Source organism: Diprion similis, chromosome 13 (assembly GCF_021155765.1).
Source record: "Diprion similis isolate iyDipSimi1 chromosome 13, iyDipSimi1.1, whole genome shotgun sequence".
Lineage (NCBI taxonomy): Eukaryota > Metazoa > Arthropoda > Insecta > Hymenoptera > Diprionidae > Diprion > Diprion similis.
Genome location: NC_060117.1, coordinates 3,124,774 through 3,141,792, shown reverse-complemented (window position 1 = coordinate 3,141,792; position 17,019 = coordinate 3,124,774). Strand labels below are relative to the sequence as shown.

At 39.0% G+C, this 17,019-nt stretch overlaps 2 protein-coding genes across 3 annotated transcripts; both read left to right on the top strand.

Moving 5' to 3' along the window:
• The first annotated feature begins 421 nt into the window (after positions 1-421).
• On the top strand, positions 422-4,683 carry LOC124414215 (flagellar attachment zone protein 1-like). The gene is made up of 5 exons (XM_046895192.1): positions 422-674; positions 763-982; positions 1,216-1,798; positions 1,876-4,513; positions 4,595-4,683. The coding sequence occupies exons 1-5, from the start codon at positions 422-424 to the stop codon at positions 4,681-4,683; spliced, it is 3,783 nt and encodes a 1,260-aa protein (XP_046751148.1).
• Positions 4,684-9,781: 5,098 nt separating this feature from the next.
• LOC124413965 lies at positions 9,782-11,892 on the top strand. 2 transcript variants are annotated; one of them, XM_046894788.1, is made up of 5 exons: positions 9,782-9,963; positions 10,778-10,837; positions 10,981-11,139; positions 11,327-11,485; positions 11,696-11,892. In XM_046894788.1, the coding sequence occupies exons 2-5, from the start codon at positions 10,787-10,789 to the stop codon at positions 11,876-11,878; spliced, it is 552 nt and encodes a 183-aa protein (XP_046750744.1). In that variant the 5' UTR covers positions 9,782-9,963; positions 10,778-10,786; the 3' UTR covers positions 11,879-11,892. The 2 variants fall into 2 exon arrangements, with proteins under 2 accessions (XP_046750744.1, XP_046750743.1); XM_046894787.1 differs by lacking the exon at positions 9,782-9,963 and having other exon boundaries at positions 10,538-10,837.
• Positions 11,893-17,019: the final 5,127 nt, after the last annotated feature.

Sequence of the window (17,019 nt, the reverse complement as noted above, 5' to 3'; positions counted from 1 at the left end):
TTTTGATGATTATTTACGGTTAAAATATTATCCTAGTTTTTGGTCAACGGAGAATTTCTCTATTATTTTTTTTTTTTTTTAGTTTATTTTTTGGTTACGTTTATCAAATGTCAAAGTTTGCCATGTTTGTTTCGCGATCCAGGGACTGAAACAAAGGAGAATGCGAGGTGTGGGAAAAGGGTAAAAAAAAAAAAAAAAAATTCAACAAGACTTCAACCTATAAAACAACAGTGATAAAAATCTATTATCTGGCGATTAATAAAAACATAAATATGATAAATTGACAAGTCGGTGATGGAACGATACTGAAAATGATATGAAAAACCAAAAACAAGAATATTCGAAACATCTTTACTCTTCACGCGAAGCTGAAGGCCAAGGATATACAAACGACTAACCTGTAAGGACTAGAAACGAGATGATGGCGGGTCGCACATGTCAGTGCGGATGCACCGACCCACCAAAAATGACGGGAAGCGATCCTCCGAACGAAGGATCCTGCGGGTGCAGTTACAATCCACTGGGAGAGGGTGGGAGGGATGCGGAAATAACGGACCTGTCTTACGCTCTGCGTAAACTGACCTCGATGAAATGCCAGATGAAGAAATGGAGGATGGAACGTCTGCAGCTTGAGAGTGAGGCGAGGGCGTTGAAGCAGGTGCTGCAGGCCCACGGTGGGCTGATGTTTCCAATTTCATAAATCTGTTGAGGTTTTGAATTTCTCCCAGAGAAATTTCCAGGATTTTATTACCACGCTTGCAGGTCTTAACGATGACATGGTGAGGCCTGATCCTCTGCTGGCTCATCTTCGAGAGGAGAATGCCAGGCTGGAAAACGAGAATGAAGAACTTCAGGACAAGGTCAAAGGACTCGAGGACACCATAACCGAGTACGAGTATGTCGAGTCACCCTGCGAACTCGTCAGCAAACTTCGCGAAAAGATGAAGAACATGAAGGAGGCTCATGCTGGTGAAAAACGGAGGCAGGTTTTTCACAAATGGAAATGACATGCTAAACGGTTTCACGAAGAGATCTTCAATTAGATTCAATTTTACAATTTAGAATTTATATAAGTCAGAAAACGTTGGAAATGAAAAGCTCTTCTAGAAACAAGCAAAGATCTTTTGGTATTGGATTACTCGTCCAATATTCATAATCACAAATCAGTAGGAAAATTTTAAAGCTCAAAAATCCGACGCCTTTCTTCTTCTACAGATTGAGAGAGATCATTTCCGGGCTCAAGATCCGACTCCAAGAGGCTGAGGCCGAGTCCTCTTGTGCAGCGTTGAATCGTCTGCGAGCCAAGCTTCGGGAGCTAACGGAAGGTGGTCAAGAGGCAGACCAGCGGGTGTCAAAAGTGGTCCAGCGTTCGATAGAGACGTTGGTCGAGCTGACGGATAACGTTGATGATCTAAAAGCAGAGATCGAGAGACTTCGTGCGGAGGTGAAGCGGCTACAGGACCTGCTGAACGCCTGCGAAGAACGGCGAAAAATGGCGACTGATGTCGCTGTTGAAACGACCCTAGCGGAAGTGAAACCGCCGGAAAAACCGCTGGGGGAAATGGACGTTTCAGAGTTGCTAAACAGAATCAAAGAGCTCGAAGCGCTCATAGCTCAGCTCAGGAAGCAGCTCGTGGACAAGGATGCCGCCATTAATGACCTCCAAAGTAAACTGTTCAACGTCACGTCGGACAATAAGAGGCTCAGCACTGACCTCGACCAAATGACGGTGAGCTACAGAGCCATCATGGACGAGGTGAAAGCTATGAAGGATGAGCTCAAAAAGAGGGACGCGAAGGTGAGACGAATTTGTGATTTGACTAGTGTTTAACGGTAGCTAGTGGTTGGTATAAAGCTGACTTCGAACTTTTGTAGGTTTCGGACCTCTTGCGTGAGCTCCAGACGTCGGCGATTGATATGCTGGGGTTGAACAGGCTGCAGAGTGAGATTGAATCGGTCAAGCCACAATTGTATAACCTTGAACTTGAGAGGGAACAACTGTTGTCAGAACTCGGTAAAGTTCGGGGCGTAGTTTCGGAGAGGAACGATCAGATAATAAAGATCCTGGAGGAAAGAGACAAGCATTCTCGAGCTCTGAGTAAAGTCGCGAGCACGATGCAGGCGGCGGCCGAAAGGGAGGCGGCGCTGAAACGCGAGATTGACGGGCTGAAGGATCGCATAGCTGAGCTGGAGAAGGAGATAGCTGAGCTAAGGAAAAAGCTGGCCGAGCTCGCGGCGGAGAACGAAAAGATTCCTGGGCTTGAGAGAAAAATTAAAGAGCTCGAAGACGAGCTGGCAAAGCTCAAAGGCGACCTGGCCGCTGCTAACGCGAAGATGAACGACCTTGAAAATGAAATAGCTCGGCTGAAGGCAGAAAAAGATGAATTGGCAAGGGTGCTAGCAAGGGCAAAGGAGGAGGTGGAGAAACTGAAACAGGAGCTTGCTGCTGAGAGATCTGCAAAAGAAGCGGCCATGAAAGAGCTCGAAGTCTGTAGAGCTGAGAACCAGAAACTGAGAGGAGACAACGAGCGAATGAGCAACGAACTAAACGCGGCAAAAGGCGAAATTGAGAGATTGAAAAACGAGCTTGACAAGGTTAAGGGCGAGTTGGATAAATCGAGAGCGGAGAACAGCGAGCTCAAGGATCTGCTCGCTGCAGCCAAGGCGGAAATCGATAAGCTCAGAAGCGAGGTCGAAGGGTGCAAGGCTGAAAATATGAAGCTCAAAGGTGAGATAGAGCGGCTAAATGAGGAAGTACAAAAGTTGAAGGCAGAGAATAGCGAGCTCAAGAAAGAGAGAGACGCGCTGCAGGCTGAGGTGGAAAAGCTGAAAGAAAAGATCGACGGAATGCAAGCTGAAATTGATAAGCTGAAGAACGATCTTGCCGCGTCTAAAAACGAGGTTGAAAAGCTCAAGAGCGAATTGGATGCTTTGAAATCAGAGAATGAGAAGCTGAAGAACAGTCTGGGCGAAGCCGAGGCGAAGATAAAGGCATTGCAAGCGGAGAACTCTGATCTTGCAAATAAGTTAGCGGAGCTGAAGAGCAAGATGGAAAATCTTGAGAAACAGCTTGCAGATGAAAAAGCTGCGAAAGAAGCGGCGCTGAAGGAGTTGGCAGCGCTAAAGTCCGACCTAAAAGCTTTACTCGGAGAAATGGACAAGCTCAAAGCAGAGCGGGACAAACTAAAAGCGGAAGTGGATGACCTGACGAAGCAGATGGCAGACTTGACGAATGAGCTCAATCAGATGAAATCAAAGTGCGCTGCCCTCACGGCAGAGAACGAGAAGTTAAAGGCAGAAGTTAACGGTCTTAAAACAGAGAATGAGAGGCTGAAGAACGATCTGGAGAAGCTCAAGGCTGAGCTTGAGGCAGTGAAATCAGAGAACGTGAAGTTGAAAGCGGAAAATGAGAAGCTGAAGAAAGATTTGAGCGATGCTGAGGCCAAGGTCAAGGTGCTAGAGGATAAGGTCAAGGCCCTCGAAGACAAGGTGAAGACGCTTGAAGACAAGGTGAAAACACTTGAAGACAAGGTCAAGGCATGTGAGGACGAAAAGGCGAAGCTTCGTCAGGAGATCGAGGGGCTCAAAAGCCAGATTGACAAACTCAACGGTGAGCTCGCAGCAGAGAAAGCGGCGAAAGAGGCGGCTTTGAAAGAACTAGCAGCGACCAAAGCTGAGCTAGCTGCGCTCAGAAGTGAGCTGGATAAAGTGAGAGCCGAGAACGCAAGGCTGACTGGTGAGCTCGAAAAGTTGAAGTCGGAGAATGAGAAGATGAAGGGAGAGCTTGACCGACTGAAAGCGGAAAACGCAAAGCTACAAGGCGACCTTGATGCACTAAAAGCGGAGAACTCGAAGCTCAAAGGAGACCTGGACAAGTTGAATTCCGAGCTCAGTGCGTTGCGAGCTGAGAACGACAAGCTGAAGGCTGAAAATTCGAAACTGAAGGACGATTTGGCGGCCGCGAAAGAGGAAGTTGCACGGCTGAAGAGTGATTTGGAAAAACTGAAATCCGAGAACGATGCTCTGAGAGCTGAGAACGACAAGATGAAGGGAGAGCTTGACCGATTGAAAGCGGAAAACGCGAAGCTACAAGGCGACCTTGACGCCCTAAAGGCGGAGAATTCGAAGCTCAAAGGAGACCTGGACAAGCTGAATTCCGAGCTAAGTGCGTTGCGAGCTGAGAACGAGAAGCTAAAGGCTGAAAATTCAAAATTGAAGGACGATTTGGCGGCCGCGAAAGAGGAGGTTGCACGGCTGAAGAGTGATTTGGAAAAACTGAAATCCGAGAACGACGCTCTGAGAGCTGAGAACGACAAGATGAAGGGAGAACTTGAAGAGCTCAAAGCAGAGGTTAACAAACTACGCGGGGAATTAGACGCCATGAAGGACGAGAATGCGAGGCTCAAGTCTGAGGTTGACAAACTAAAAAGCGATAATGAGAATCTAAAGAACGAGCTTGCGAAGGCCAACGCTGAGTTGGAAAATTCTAAGAAAGCAATTGACAAACCAAAAGGTTCCAAACTGTTTCCCAATCAGAATTACACTTACGCGTTTATCTTGTTGTCCCGTTGACCGAAACCCTTCGATGTTTCAGCTTCGGAAGCTGTTGGTCCTGTTCCTGAGAAACTCATACAATCTGTGCCAACGAAAGGTAACAATATAGACAAAGTAGAATACAGATAGTCCTTATTTTGGAACTCACGATAATGTCGAAAATCTGTTTTAGTCGCAGCTGCTGTTGGCAAGCCTGCAGTGAAGAAGGAACCGACCAGAACTCCAAAAGTCGAACGGCGAACTCCGGTTGCAAAGAGAGACCAAGGATCCCAAGGTCAGGGCTACGGTGATTACGCAAGCGCGAATGAACAGCTCAGAAAGAACATAAACAATCAAGACAGAGGTAAGGATGAAGATTTTGTTAAGAAAAAGAAGTGAGACTTCATGTAAGACGAAATTGGCTGAGTTGAAACTGAACAGAGAGAAATTTGAAGTCAAGTAATCGACTGGAGTGAGAAAGTTCCATTCACGTTTATTGAAAATTCATGTTCATTTTACTCACGTGTTAACCAATCAGCTGTTCAGCGGATACGAAACTTCGTGAAGTACGTGCTGGGAGAGAGAGAATCGCCTCCGGAGATGGCAGAGTCACAAACTCATCGTCTGTCATCGGTGATGAGGAACAAATTTGCGGAAGACATAATGGAGCTGCTTAAGGAGTCACAGTATCTCTCAGAGACTATATTCAACGCTGAAACGGACGTTCAGAGGCTTCTTAAGATCCTTGAAGAGCTGGAAAAGTTGAGAGAGGAGAACGCCGCTCTCCGAGATAAACTCGAAGTGAGTATTACACAGAGCTCAAGGACTCACCAGTCGCCTTATTCTTCGATTTCCCTTTTTCTTCAGGAGGCATCCGAGCAGCCCGAAGGCTTCGGAGACGCTTTCGACGCCGAATCATGGCTTAAGGTGAGAACCACCTTCCAATTGATGTTCTTCATCATCCCCTTCTAACTCCCCGATTCCATTTTCCAGACGCTGACGTTGACCGAGCTCGCCGAGTTGCACGACAGGATCTGCCTCGTGACGTCAAGCATGGTCCAGCAGGACATAAACCCTGAAGACTACGTCGACGACTCGACGTCACCCGACGGAGTCTGCAGACCATGTTCAAGTCTGCAGGACGCGGACGATGAGACGATCGGCGGTGACTATGACGCGTTGAATAAGAGGATAGCTGCACTTCAGATGCAGATTAACGAGAAGCAGAACGAGGCAGCAGCCAAGGTCCAGGAGATGCGGAAGGCCATGTGGCGCGAGCAGGACCGGCTGATACGACTCTCGGAGGAGATGAATACCCAGAAAAGGAACAACCTGACGATGAAGATGAAGATCGGTGGTGAGCTCGACCCTTTCGGAGTTCCCGAAGGAGTCAACGTCCTTTGCGGTGCGAGTCAGAGCTCCGGAGAGCGGAGCAATTATCCTGGGACGAAAAGGATCCAGCGGTCCTTCACCATCGGCGAGAAAGATAACGAAGATTCGAATTCCGGCTACGTTAGGTCGAAGAGAAAAAGCTCTCTCCAAGCTCCGCCACCATGCGCTCTTCCGGTTAAACATGCAGCCATCCCTTGCTGCCAGAAGCCGTGCTGTCCCTCTTCCCTGAACCCGAAGACTCTCTTCCCAAAGAAGAGGAAGCAGGATGATAACGATGATGTGCAGGAGGTCGCGGTTCTTTGTGGGGAAAATCGACAGGCCATGAATACTTAGAACGAAGGGTTTTCCATTGTTCTTCGCGTGGGGTAAATTAAGAAATCAACTGAAATAGGTACAACAAAAAAACAAACAAAAAAAATTGAAAAATTGTATCAAATGAGTGATTGAATAAAATGTAAATTAATAATTAATAATGTATCCAATTTTTTTTTCAAACCATTGTTTGAAATTGAAAAAAAAAGTCCTCAACCACGTACGTCAAGTCGTTTTTCAAACAGAAAATTCTTAATCTTGTTAAAAGTTTTTGTTATTCTATTCGCAGTTGCGAAATATAAATGAATCAGTGATATTCTGCTAACTTCTGCAATTTTTTTTTAATGCGATTATCACACAATGAAAGCCAAATGTGGCGTGAAAAAAGAGTGAGAGAAGAACGAAAAATCGAGAAGAGATGAAAAAAAAAACCAAAGGTAAAAAAAAATAACTAAAGAAATAAACAAACGACCGCGAATGGTGGTCGGATTTGGATTGTTAGGTATACACTATACGTAAAACGGAAAGGGCAGTTTTACACTAAAATCAGGAGCTTAAAATAGACTTTGGTGGTAATCCGGTGGCGTTGCAGAACATGCAGCAAATGCGCAAGCGAGCATTTGGTCCACACCGCGAATGGTATTATACCATGTACCCTGCACTATACACATACATATATATGGAATACATGTACAGGGTGATTCAATTGAAACGGTGAGAATGGGAGGAGCTTAGTTGATGAACTAGACCGTATCCCTCAGCAAGTCAATTGCAACTCCAATACTGTGAGGATCTTGGTTATGTTGGCTTCGAAGTAAGGTTCGAAGTCCACATACCTGAGGTTTTGAGTGGTAATGAGAAATAAAGTGACGATATGACGACGATTGAGGGATGAAGACATTTGGATTGTTGACATTTCGTGCTTTCGTCTTTTCTTTGTTGTCAAATCTTAATTATTGTTTCTCATTCGCAGTGGTTCCGTACATGTAGGCTTCAAGCCTTACTTTGATCAAGACAATCGAGCTCCTTCCATTCTCAGCGCTGCAATTGACTCACTCTGTATATATATATATATTATATACTGTATATATGTACACACAATGCGTGTTATCCGGTTGATTTCGTGCGGGATTTCGAATTTTCCGTGGTTAAATTCGGAAAAGCTCCCCGCAGCGAGGTCGGAACGGCGTTTTGCCACCGATTAAATGGACGAACGAATGCTCTTCGTGCAGATGAGACTGTGTGCCGGGTACTATTGTACCTCTGCGTCTGTGTATTATCACATATCGATCTACGTGTGAGTACGACGGATATCCATATATTGTCCAAACAAATTGATCGCTCACCAATTATAGCCGCAAACGTCGCATATACATATACCTACATGGATAGATGATATTATCTCTGCCCACCTAATGTCCATACATTTTATACGAGGAGGAATTTGCGAAAAGTCAACGAGCCGCGTTTAACCGAGTAGGTAATCGGTGAATTTTTGGTCACTCAATTTTCTGGGGCTATTCGATCAATCTATGAGCAATAAATATGGCCAAATTAATTCAAGTATCGATTTATTATTGTAAACTTGATAAAGTTTTCATTGTGATGTTTTTTTTTTGCGGTTGTTTTGTTGTCTTTCTTTTTTCATTTTCTTCATTTTCTTCTTGCGTAATTGTAATTATACAATCGCAAGATTCGAATCTAAATAACTGCGAGAGTTCGAGTTTGGAGAGTTGTTAAATTTCCAAGTGCGGAAGTTTAAATATAGCAGAACAACCAAAATTTTCCAGATTAAAAACCGCAAGATCGTTAGATCGTAAATCGGAAGAATAGAAAAATTGCGAGCTAGTCAAAAAATCGCGTAATTCTAAAAGTGCAAAATTACAGAACAACTAAACTGCAAAACATCGGATCATCGAAGGATCTCAAAAAATATAAAATCCTGAAATTCGCACAATTCGAAAACTTCTTTAAATCTTACAACTGAAATCGACTTAAATTACAAGGAAAAATATTTATTCAAAAATTTGCAAAATCTGTACATAAGAAGTAAAAATTGAACCACGCCCAAAACTATATACGATAAATAAATTTTTGATCATACCATTTGTACGAAAATATATATTGACCTGCAGGTACGTGTTTGTACTCATATAATAATATACATATACATATATATATATATATATATACATTCAACGCGATGATTTAATCGTTTTAATTTGAAATGACGCGGCGCGTCGCGACGGTACAAGATTAATTAGATCAACCCCGAAAAACCCAACTAGATTCACCCTCGTATTATATGGATGGGTGAATGTGTGCAGGCACGTGTGGGTGTTTATATGAGTTTTACCTGAACGAGGAAAAGCAGCCAACGGCCAGTGGCCACCGGCAGCAGGTCGTAAAAGTTAAATATGTTCGACGCGTGCATCCAGCTGCAGCTGCACAACGATGAAATGTGTTCATTTGGATTCATAATTTCTGCCCGATATCCGCCTCCGCTCCAGCGACGTGTCGCGATTGGTAATCCGTTGAAATACGATTTGCAACGTCCTGCAGTGATAAACTAACTCGAACCAACCAACGGCGAAAAATCGAGATCCGGGGAATCGAAAAGTAAAAATAATATTTTTCATCGAGTTTACGATCAATTTTAGCGGATTGTATATGGCGATGATAAAATTAAAAGTAAAATAATGCCTGGAATATATATTTTTCACACTGATTGGGGTGATTTTGGGAAACGTGTTTTTTTTTTTTTTTTTTTGTTTTTTTTTTTCTGCCGGAGAAGAAGACTAGAGTGGAATAAAAAAATTTAATGCCACTTTACCCCAAAATTTTTCCAAATATCAAGAATTTGAAGGTGCCCACTTTGCCCCCAGGGGCCCACTTTTACCCAAAATTTTTTAAGATATTAATCATTTTAAGATGCCCACTTTGCCCCACCTTTCCCTATTAGGTAGTATGTGATTCAGAGCAACGTGAATATTTTTTTATCAAATTGAAACGAAAAACCACACCGATGTGGAAAGAAAAAAAAAAAATTAGGAACAGATTTTGAAAAAATGAAAAATAGGAAAAAATAAGAGTGAAACAAATCCTGCATCGCAATCGTGACACGTGATCAGTATTTTCGTTGCATAATCTCGTCGTTCCCACGATGTAAAAAACAAGCGTGTGTGTAACGAGATGGAGAATCTGATTTAAACTAATTTCCCATGGAACACACGCTTCACATGAGTATACATAATATACGTAAAGAAAATAAGAGGGGGGGGGGGGGGGGGGGGGGGAATGATTTGCCATGCAGGATTATTATTCGTGACAAATGTAAATGGAAAATGACGTAACGGATCACATAGACATCGAAGGTGTTGCGGAGAAACCGAAAGTAATTATTTCGTGTCATTTTATTTAGGTCTGCCTGTATTTTTTATTCGCATGTCGGGAAATGATTCACGATTTTTCCAGAAAAAGTCCGTAATAATCACGCCCACGGTGTATAAAAACGTACGCCTACACGGCGAGCCTTCATCTAGACTTTGTCATCGTACGAAATACCTGCGCCTACGACGAATTCGACGGTTTATTGAAGCGGGGTTTTGTTGAGTCAAGTGCGAAAATAATTACGGTGTATAGATATATAAGTTTTTTTATTTTTTCGATATCTGTGGGAGAGGATTCCGTGCTTGAATGCTTCAGGGGCCAATTTTCAAGTATTAGGTAGAGATTTTGCCATGCTTAAAATAAATTTTTTTTCTCCTAATTTAAGGCGGTTTCGGTTGTAAGATTTAAGACAGTTTTGGAATTGGGCGAATTTCTGGTTTTTATATTTTTTTTGATCCTTTGATGATCCGATGTTTTGTTGTTTAGTTGTTTTGTAATTTTGCGCTTTTAGGATTGCGCGATTTTGGCTAGCTCGCAATTTTTCTATTCTTACGATTTACGATCTAACGATCTTGCGATTTTTAATCTGAAAAATTTTTGTTGTTCTGCTCTCTTTAAACTTTCGCTATTTTTTAGTTTCGAATCTTGCTACTCTCGAAATTCTATGATTAAGTTGTAATGCAATCTTGTGATTGTGTAATTACAATTACGCATTCATATTGAAGACAAAGAAAAATTGAAGTCTTCAGAAAAATAGGCAAAATATGAAAAATCAATGAAACGTTGATAGACAGAAGCGATTTGAATATCGTCAGCAAATTTGCAGCTAAACTGTGTTAAAAACTAGTTTATAAAAATACAATTTCATTTGTTGCTACAACGAGAAAGAATAAAAAACAATATCACAGTCAATGTTTAGGACAATTCATTGTTTAACAATTACCCAAAACCAGATAAAAATTCTATAACTCTGATCGATCACAAAAATCGACCCTAAGAGGTAAAAGAATATTTCTCTGCAGGAATATCGAAACTTCAATGCAAATATATTTCACGAAAAATTTTCTAACGACACAAAAATCTGGAAAAATTCTCCGAAAAGAAATTAATTAAAGTAAATAAATTAACAGCAAAGGTAAAATAAATACAGCGAGCAGGAATGATCCTGTTTGGATTAATCATCTTTTCAACCCTGAGCTGGGAAAGTCAGGTAAGCTGAAAGCAGTAATAAATTAATGAGTAAATCAACGATTTCTCTCAAATGTTTATCACACTTATTTACTAACTTGTTTAATTATCATCATTATTAATGTTTCTTCCGTTGCAATAATTATTCTTGCCACACACGAACAGGGTATATTCTACCACATTCAAGATTGCGAGATTGAAGTAATCGACGAGGAATGGTTCGACGTTGATGCGACCTCTTGTGAGCTGGAGCTTTTGAACGATACGTTTAATGCCATAAAACTGGATTTCAGGGTAATCAAGGACCTTCCAGAGGATACGTATGTGAGTGAAATTTATTCTGGATTTAGTGCAAGGATTAATTTAATTAATTGGGATAACTGATAATTTTTTTTAACTTCCTCAATCTCGTTATAAAAATAAAAATAATATTTAGGGAGTAAAAAAATGAAACAATAATTTTTTTTTTTTTTTTGTATTCAACGATTCTCATCTTTCCCTTTGTACTCAGGGAGAATTTGACGTGTTCATACGTAGAGCTGGAAATTATAAGACGAGCACAGGTATTTACGTTAAAGAAAATCTTTGCAATTTTGTCAACGAGGAAGTAATGTTAGGGGATTTGTTTAAAACGGTTGGTATAACCGAGAATACTTGCCCCTTGAAAAAGGTGAGTTTATATATTATAATTATTATTTGATAATTTTAAAAAAATTTGCTCTAAATCCTGTACAAATTCAAATTCAAGTTGGAAAAATTTATACAATATTTGTATCAAGTTCAGAATCGAAATATTGACATTAAAATAAAAATGAAATTTCCAATTCGATCCCGATTTCGATATCAAAATATTGAAAGTGAAACTAATTTTTTTCCGCAGGGTAATTATAAAACGGAGGACTCGTGGTACCCGTCGAGAAAACTTATGCCAAAGACGGTGGATGGAATTGACTACAAAACGATGTTCGCGATTTCTGCAAACGGAAAGCGCATATTTATTCTCGCGGTATACGCTGAGATAGCTTCATCGGAATGGGAAACCGACGATGATGACGAAGAATAGATCAAAGATCAAATTAACCAATCGATCGCACGTAAATAGTAATAAAAGGAAAGTTTGTTGAACTTCAATTTAAAATTTTTTAATATTATTATATAGAGTATGAGAAAATTGTCGTGAAAATATGCAATTTTTTAAATTTCACTTTTACGTAATTCTGCAATTATTTTTATCTCATCAATAAATTGTAAAACAATTTGTGAATATTTCTTCTGTTCCTTTTTTTAGTTTAATTTACAAAACTGGTTGATTATCTGTTTTTAATAATTAATTACGTAAAGAAACTTGCAATTATCCTAAAAATAATTATTAATTATTATGAGTATAATTACAATTTTATTTTGTATTTAACAATTATTTCGATTATGAATACAATATTCTGTTGTAATTATTAATTAATTTCAATGTAATTACAATTAAACTACACAATCATTAATTACTCTAGTAATGTAATTACAAATTTAATTAATTAGTTGCAACGCTGATATAAATACGTTTAAGAGAAAACATGAAAATAAAAATAAATTAATAGCAAAAAAAAAAAAAAAAAAAAAAAAATCTTTACAGATTCAAAGTAAAAGAAAAATACAAAATGCAATAACAATCGGTTGTTAATTGAATAAAAAGATTCCTACTTTTTGTATAATTCGTGTAACGAAATATCCACTATAATATACGATTAAAGGGATGACAGAGAAGGTGGCGGAAGTGGGGGTTGGGGGTTGGATTCGGAGGGTGCAAGGATGGTTAAAACTTCCTCGATTTGTAATATCGGCGTCCCCCTTCCTCCTCCTCCTCCTCCTCCTCTTCTCCGTTTCTCTCATACGCGTTATTCCACATCGAACGAACAAACGAACAAACAAACCGTTCCATTTCCCCGGTGGAATTTGGCGCGGCAGTTATCACGGATCGTTCCAAAACGGAAGAGGAGAGAAACGGGGGTGAGAGAGACGGAGGGAGGGAGGGAGGGAGGGAGGGAGGGAGGGAAGCAGAAGAGCAGAAACTGTTCGGGGATTTCCGTCCCCCGTTTCTACCACACGAGAGGCTTACATGGGATTCGTATGTGGTGCGGACACATATGTAAAGGCATCGTGTAAACGTACGCAAGTATGCTGCACGCACCGTAACGTAAAATTATTCAGAAATACGAGCCCCGAAATCTCAAGGGAGACTCTTTGGTTCCCGAGGAACACGAGGATCGTCTCCAGGTTGTCCATAGAAATGAGAGGTAAAAACGAGGAAGAGTTAAAAAGAGAAAATTATCGACGAAAATTTCCGGTAATTACGTCAAGGGGTTACGTACAGTTGAAATTTTTAAAAAGTTGATTTTTCTTCTATTTCGTTTTTGTAATTTTGCACATATTTAAGTACAGATACAGAAAATTTCTTGTCGATTCGGCAAATATTGAAAAGTCGATGTAAGTTGAAAGAGAAAAACTTTTTTTTTACTGTGTGTAAAGTGCTTTTGAAATTTTAAACGCGTTTTTCTGAAAAATATGTTTTCAAAATCGGTGAGCAGGATTTATCGGTAATGGCTTTTTAAATATATTTTTTGAGTAATGGAGAGAAAGATTTTTTCTCACCGATAAATATTTTTTTTTTTTTTTCATTTTGTAAATAATTTAAGGTCTGAATTCTTGTCAAAAATCGATTTCTTTCTTTGAAAAATGGCCATTTTGTCAAAAATTATTATTTTACTTATTCCTTCGAGCAGCTTTGAAAATAATTATATTTACAAATAAAAAAATGTTAAAACACAGTCAAAAGTTACACAATAATTTGTGTAAAAGTTTTTATTTCGATAAATTAAAAGGTCTTCTCATTTCTCAATTCAGTTGGAAAAATTGTTGGGAAAATTTAGTAAAATTTGGACGTAATAAAGAGAAATATTAGAGATAAGAAAAGAACGAAAGAAAGAAAAAAAAAAAACAAAATACGAAACAACAAACGAATTACGATTTGTATATAGAGATAGAAAATATATTTTAAAATTGGACAAATTGAGTTGACCGGAAGCCGGAGAATTTCTTTTTTTTCAACGTAACTGTGTTACGAGTGAACGAAATTAAAAATAAATGAAACAATGATGATTCGAAATTGAGTTTTGTAGGGTAAAAAAAAAAAAAATGAGATAAAAAAAAAAAGGAAAGAAAGAAAATGCGACTTTTCTTGCCATCAAGAAGGGTTCGTTAAGTCAGGGTTGAGATGAATATAAGAGGAGTGAAAATGACAGAGAGGAATCGGGGAGAAAGATGAAAGTGAAATGAATTTGTGTATATAGATATATAACACGTCCATTGACAGGTGTAATATAACGAACGAAGTGAAGAGACAAAGAGAAATCTTCAACGAATAATGAAAATCCGTCGCACGATTCTCGCTCTTCGCTTTTCGAACCATGCTGCTTTCGCGAAGTAGAAGTACGTTTCTCGCAATGTCATGTATATATATATATATATAACTCAGAGGGTACAATTAAGCTTTCGCCCCCTCTTAAATACATCGAAAGTCAGCCGGAATGAGGGTTGAAAAGGTATTTATTAAGGTTTCTTTTTACGTAATATAAATCGGTCAGATTTAGTTATATATATTACAATAAAGACAGGGCTCGAGAAATTGATTGCAAAAGTATTTGAACCGTGATACGATTTTCCCAAATCACCGTATAGAAGGCGGAGATTGTTTTTTTTTTTTTTTTCTTTCTATAATCTTGTCAAAAATTAAAAGAATCAATGACGTGAACGAAAAAATTGCTTCGAGTTGTGAAAGATTAAAAATTACTACAAAAATGACGAATTGAAATGGAACAATTTGGAGAAAAAAATGTTTTTTTTTATGTTTTATAGAGACGAATTCTTTTAGATTACTCGTTTCTACAGAATTGCGATCTGAAGTTCGTTTCTACAGAATTCGACCGTAGAAGTTCGTTTCTTATACATTTAATTGTCAATTTCGACATTTTGATTTGATTCGATTTAATCTACTTTAATTTAATTTAAATCATTTGACCGCCACTTGTAAAAACGAACTTGTGGAAGTAAAACGGACTTACAGACTCAAATTCTGTAGAAATTAATGATTGGAAATAATATCTCGGTAGAAACAGACTTTTAGTAATTGGAGGCCAAAAATTATTATGTAGAAATGAATTTTGTTGCAAAATGTCTTCTGTAGAAACGATCCTGCCCGTAAAAAAGCATCATCGTCCGGATATATCCTGGGTTTTGTAATATTATGATTATCATCGTCGTCGGTATAGGAAGGCAGAAAGAAAATGTAAAACAAAGTAGATATAGGTATAAAAAGAACGACGACGAAGAAGCAAGAAAAAGAAGGAAAAAGAAGAGAAAGAAAAACTTCAACATCCGCGGTGGGATATTCCCTCGATTGTATATAAAATAGGACCTGGGATCTCTCACTTGGGTCAATTTGTTTTTGTATTAATAAAACATCGGCGAGCTTTATGAGTCGCGTTTAAGCTTATATATATATACTGTCCTAAGTACGCACAGACATCAGGGTGAATTTTAGGTGGATGCTGGGAAAAGGGTCTCTTAAGAGAGGCGATCGTCGCTGAAGAATGATGAAAAAAAAAAAAAGATAAGAAGAAGAAGAAGGAGGAGGAGGAGGAGGAAGATGAGAAAAACAGACAAACAAGAACTAGAAAGTAAAACAAAACGGAAGTGAAACGAATGCTTTCTTTCCTTTGTCGATATAAATTCGGAAAAAAAATTTTCTTCCATTACTGTTACTAAGATAATAATTTATTTTTTAATCATTAGTTGTTTAATGTTTTGGATTTTATTGTACAATTATTTCTTCGTAGTGTCTGATATTCTACGTTTGCTGGTGTTATTTTCATAAAAGCAGCGGGATAAGATTTATTCAAAAAATTATTAGGCAAAAACGAATTATCAAGGATGAGAAAAAAAATTTTTACAATTTTTTATACTTGTTTCTTTACAAAAATTTATCAATTATTTCTATTGCAAAACGAATCTTACCTGTATAGGTTATAAACATTTGAAAATATAACTCGTTCAGTCACATAATTTTCAACTAAATATTTTCGCCTGAATTTTGTTCCTCTAAGAATTTTGGGATCGCTGAACAAGAATCTAAAGTCAAAATTTAAAAATTTCTAAATACAAGATGGTGGATCCAAAATAGCGAATATAAAATCTAAAAAAACCATCAAAAAAATCGTTGATTCTGGAACTAAAACCTGCTACTCGAGGGTTTTTTGAGTCACTGATCACGAATCTGAGGTCAGAATTTCACAATTTTTAAATCAAAAATGCAAAGTCGCACTGTGACTGAAAGGGTTAAAAAAAAAAACAAATTTTGATATTATATTCCAGGGAAAAAGAGTGGGTGGCGGCGGAGGAAAGGGGGGGAGGGAGGGGGGGGGGAGGGGCAAGAACTATTCAGCTGCGCGTAATGAGCCCATGAAATAGCGACGGGACAGGTGAAAGGGGTTGGCATAAGAGGAAGCGATCGTCAGGGAGAGGGAAAGTGAGCGTTAACCAGCCGGAGGGTGACGGAAAGGCTCGAAATGCCCCGAGGAAAACCGAAACACGAACAAACCCCCTCAGTTTGCTTGCCGCTACGCAGCAGCAGCAGCCGCAGCAGCAGCAGCAGCAGCAGCAGCAGCAACAGTAGCAGCAGCTTGGAATTTCGGTGCCGGATATATTAGCGTTGCGAATTTTGAATACGCGAGTGTTGACGGTAAAAATAAAAAAAAAAAAAAAAAGAATCAACCATTTTTTGCACAGAAGATAAAAATTGTTTTTATCTTTTTCATCAGCCTTTTCTCCGTTCCGTTATACACTTGAAAAAACTTTACAAGAACACGAAAATAAGGGATGAATAAATTGAAATAAATGGTAGAGAGAAGTTGTGTGAATATATATATATATATATATGGGTATAAAAAAAAAAATAAAAGTAAATAAATAAATAATACACATATTCGTACGGGAATGAATTGGATGAATTTAATATACAAAGTTTTTTTTATTAATCTGTGCGTGTTGTGAGAAACGTATAAGTTGGTGTTAAAAACAACCGGGGTAAAAAAATAAAAAAATAAATAAATATAAAGAATGAAAAATTAGTGATAAATTGAAAGATCGTCGACGTGT

Excerpts from the sequence above, each read along its gene's own strand:
- LOC124414215 (XM_046895192.1), top strand. The coding sequence starts at position 422 with ATGGCGGGTCGCACATGTCAGTGCGGATGCACCGACCCACCAAAAATG. Across the intron at positions 675-762 it reads GCAGGTGCTGCAGGCCCACG|GTCTTAACGATGACATGGTG; the intron begins GTGGGCTGATGT and ends CCACGCTTGCAG. Across the intron at positions 983-1,215 it reads CATGCTGGTGAAAAACGGAG|ATTGAGAGAGATCATTTCCG; the intron begins GCAGGTTTTTCA and ends CTTCTTCTACAG.
- LOC124413965 (XM_046894788.1), top strand. The coding sequence starts at position 10,787 with ATGATCCTGTTTGGATTAATCATCTTTTCAACCCTGAGCTGGGAAAGT. Across the intron at positions 10,838-10,980 it reads CCCTGAGCTGGGAAAGTCAG|GGTATATTCTACCACATTCA; the intron begins GTAAGCTGAAAG and ends ACACACGAACAG. Across the intron at positions 11,140-11,326 it reads ACCTTCCAGAGGATACGTAT|GGAGAATTTGACGTGTTCAT; the intron begins GTGAGTGAAATT and ends CTTTGTACTCAG.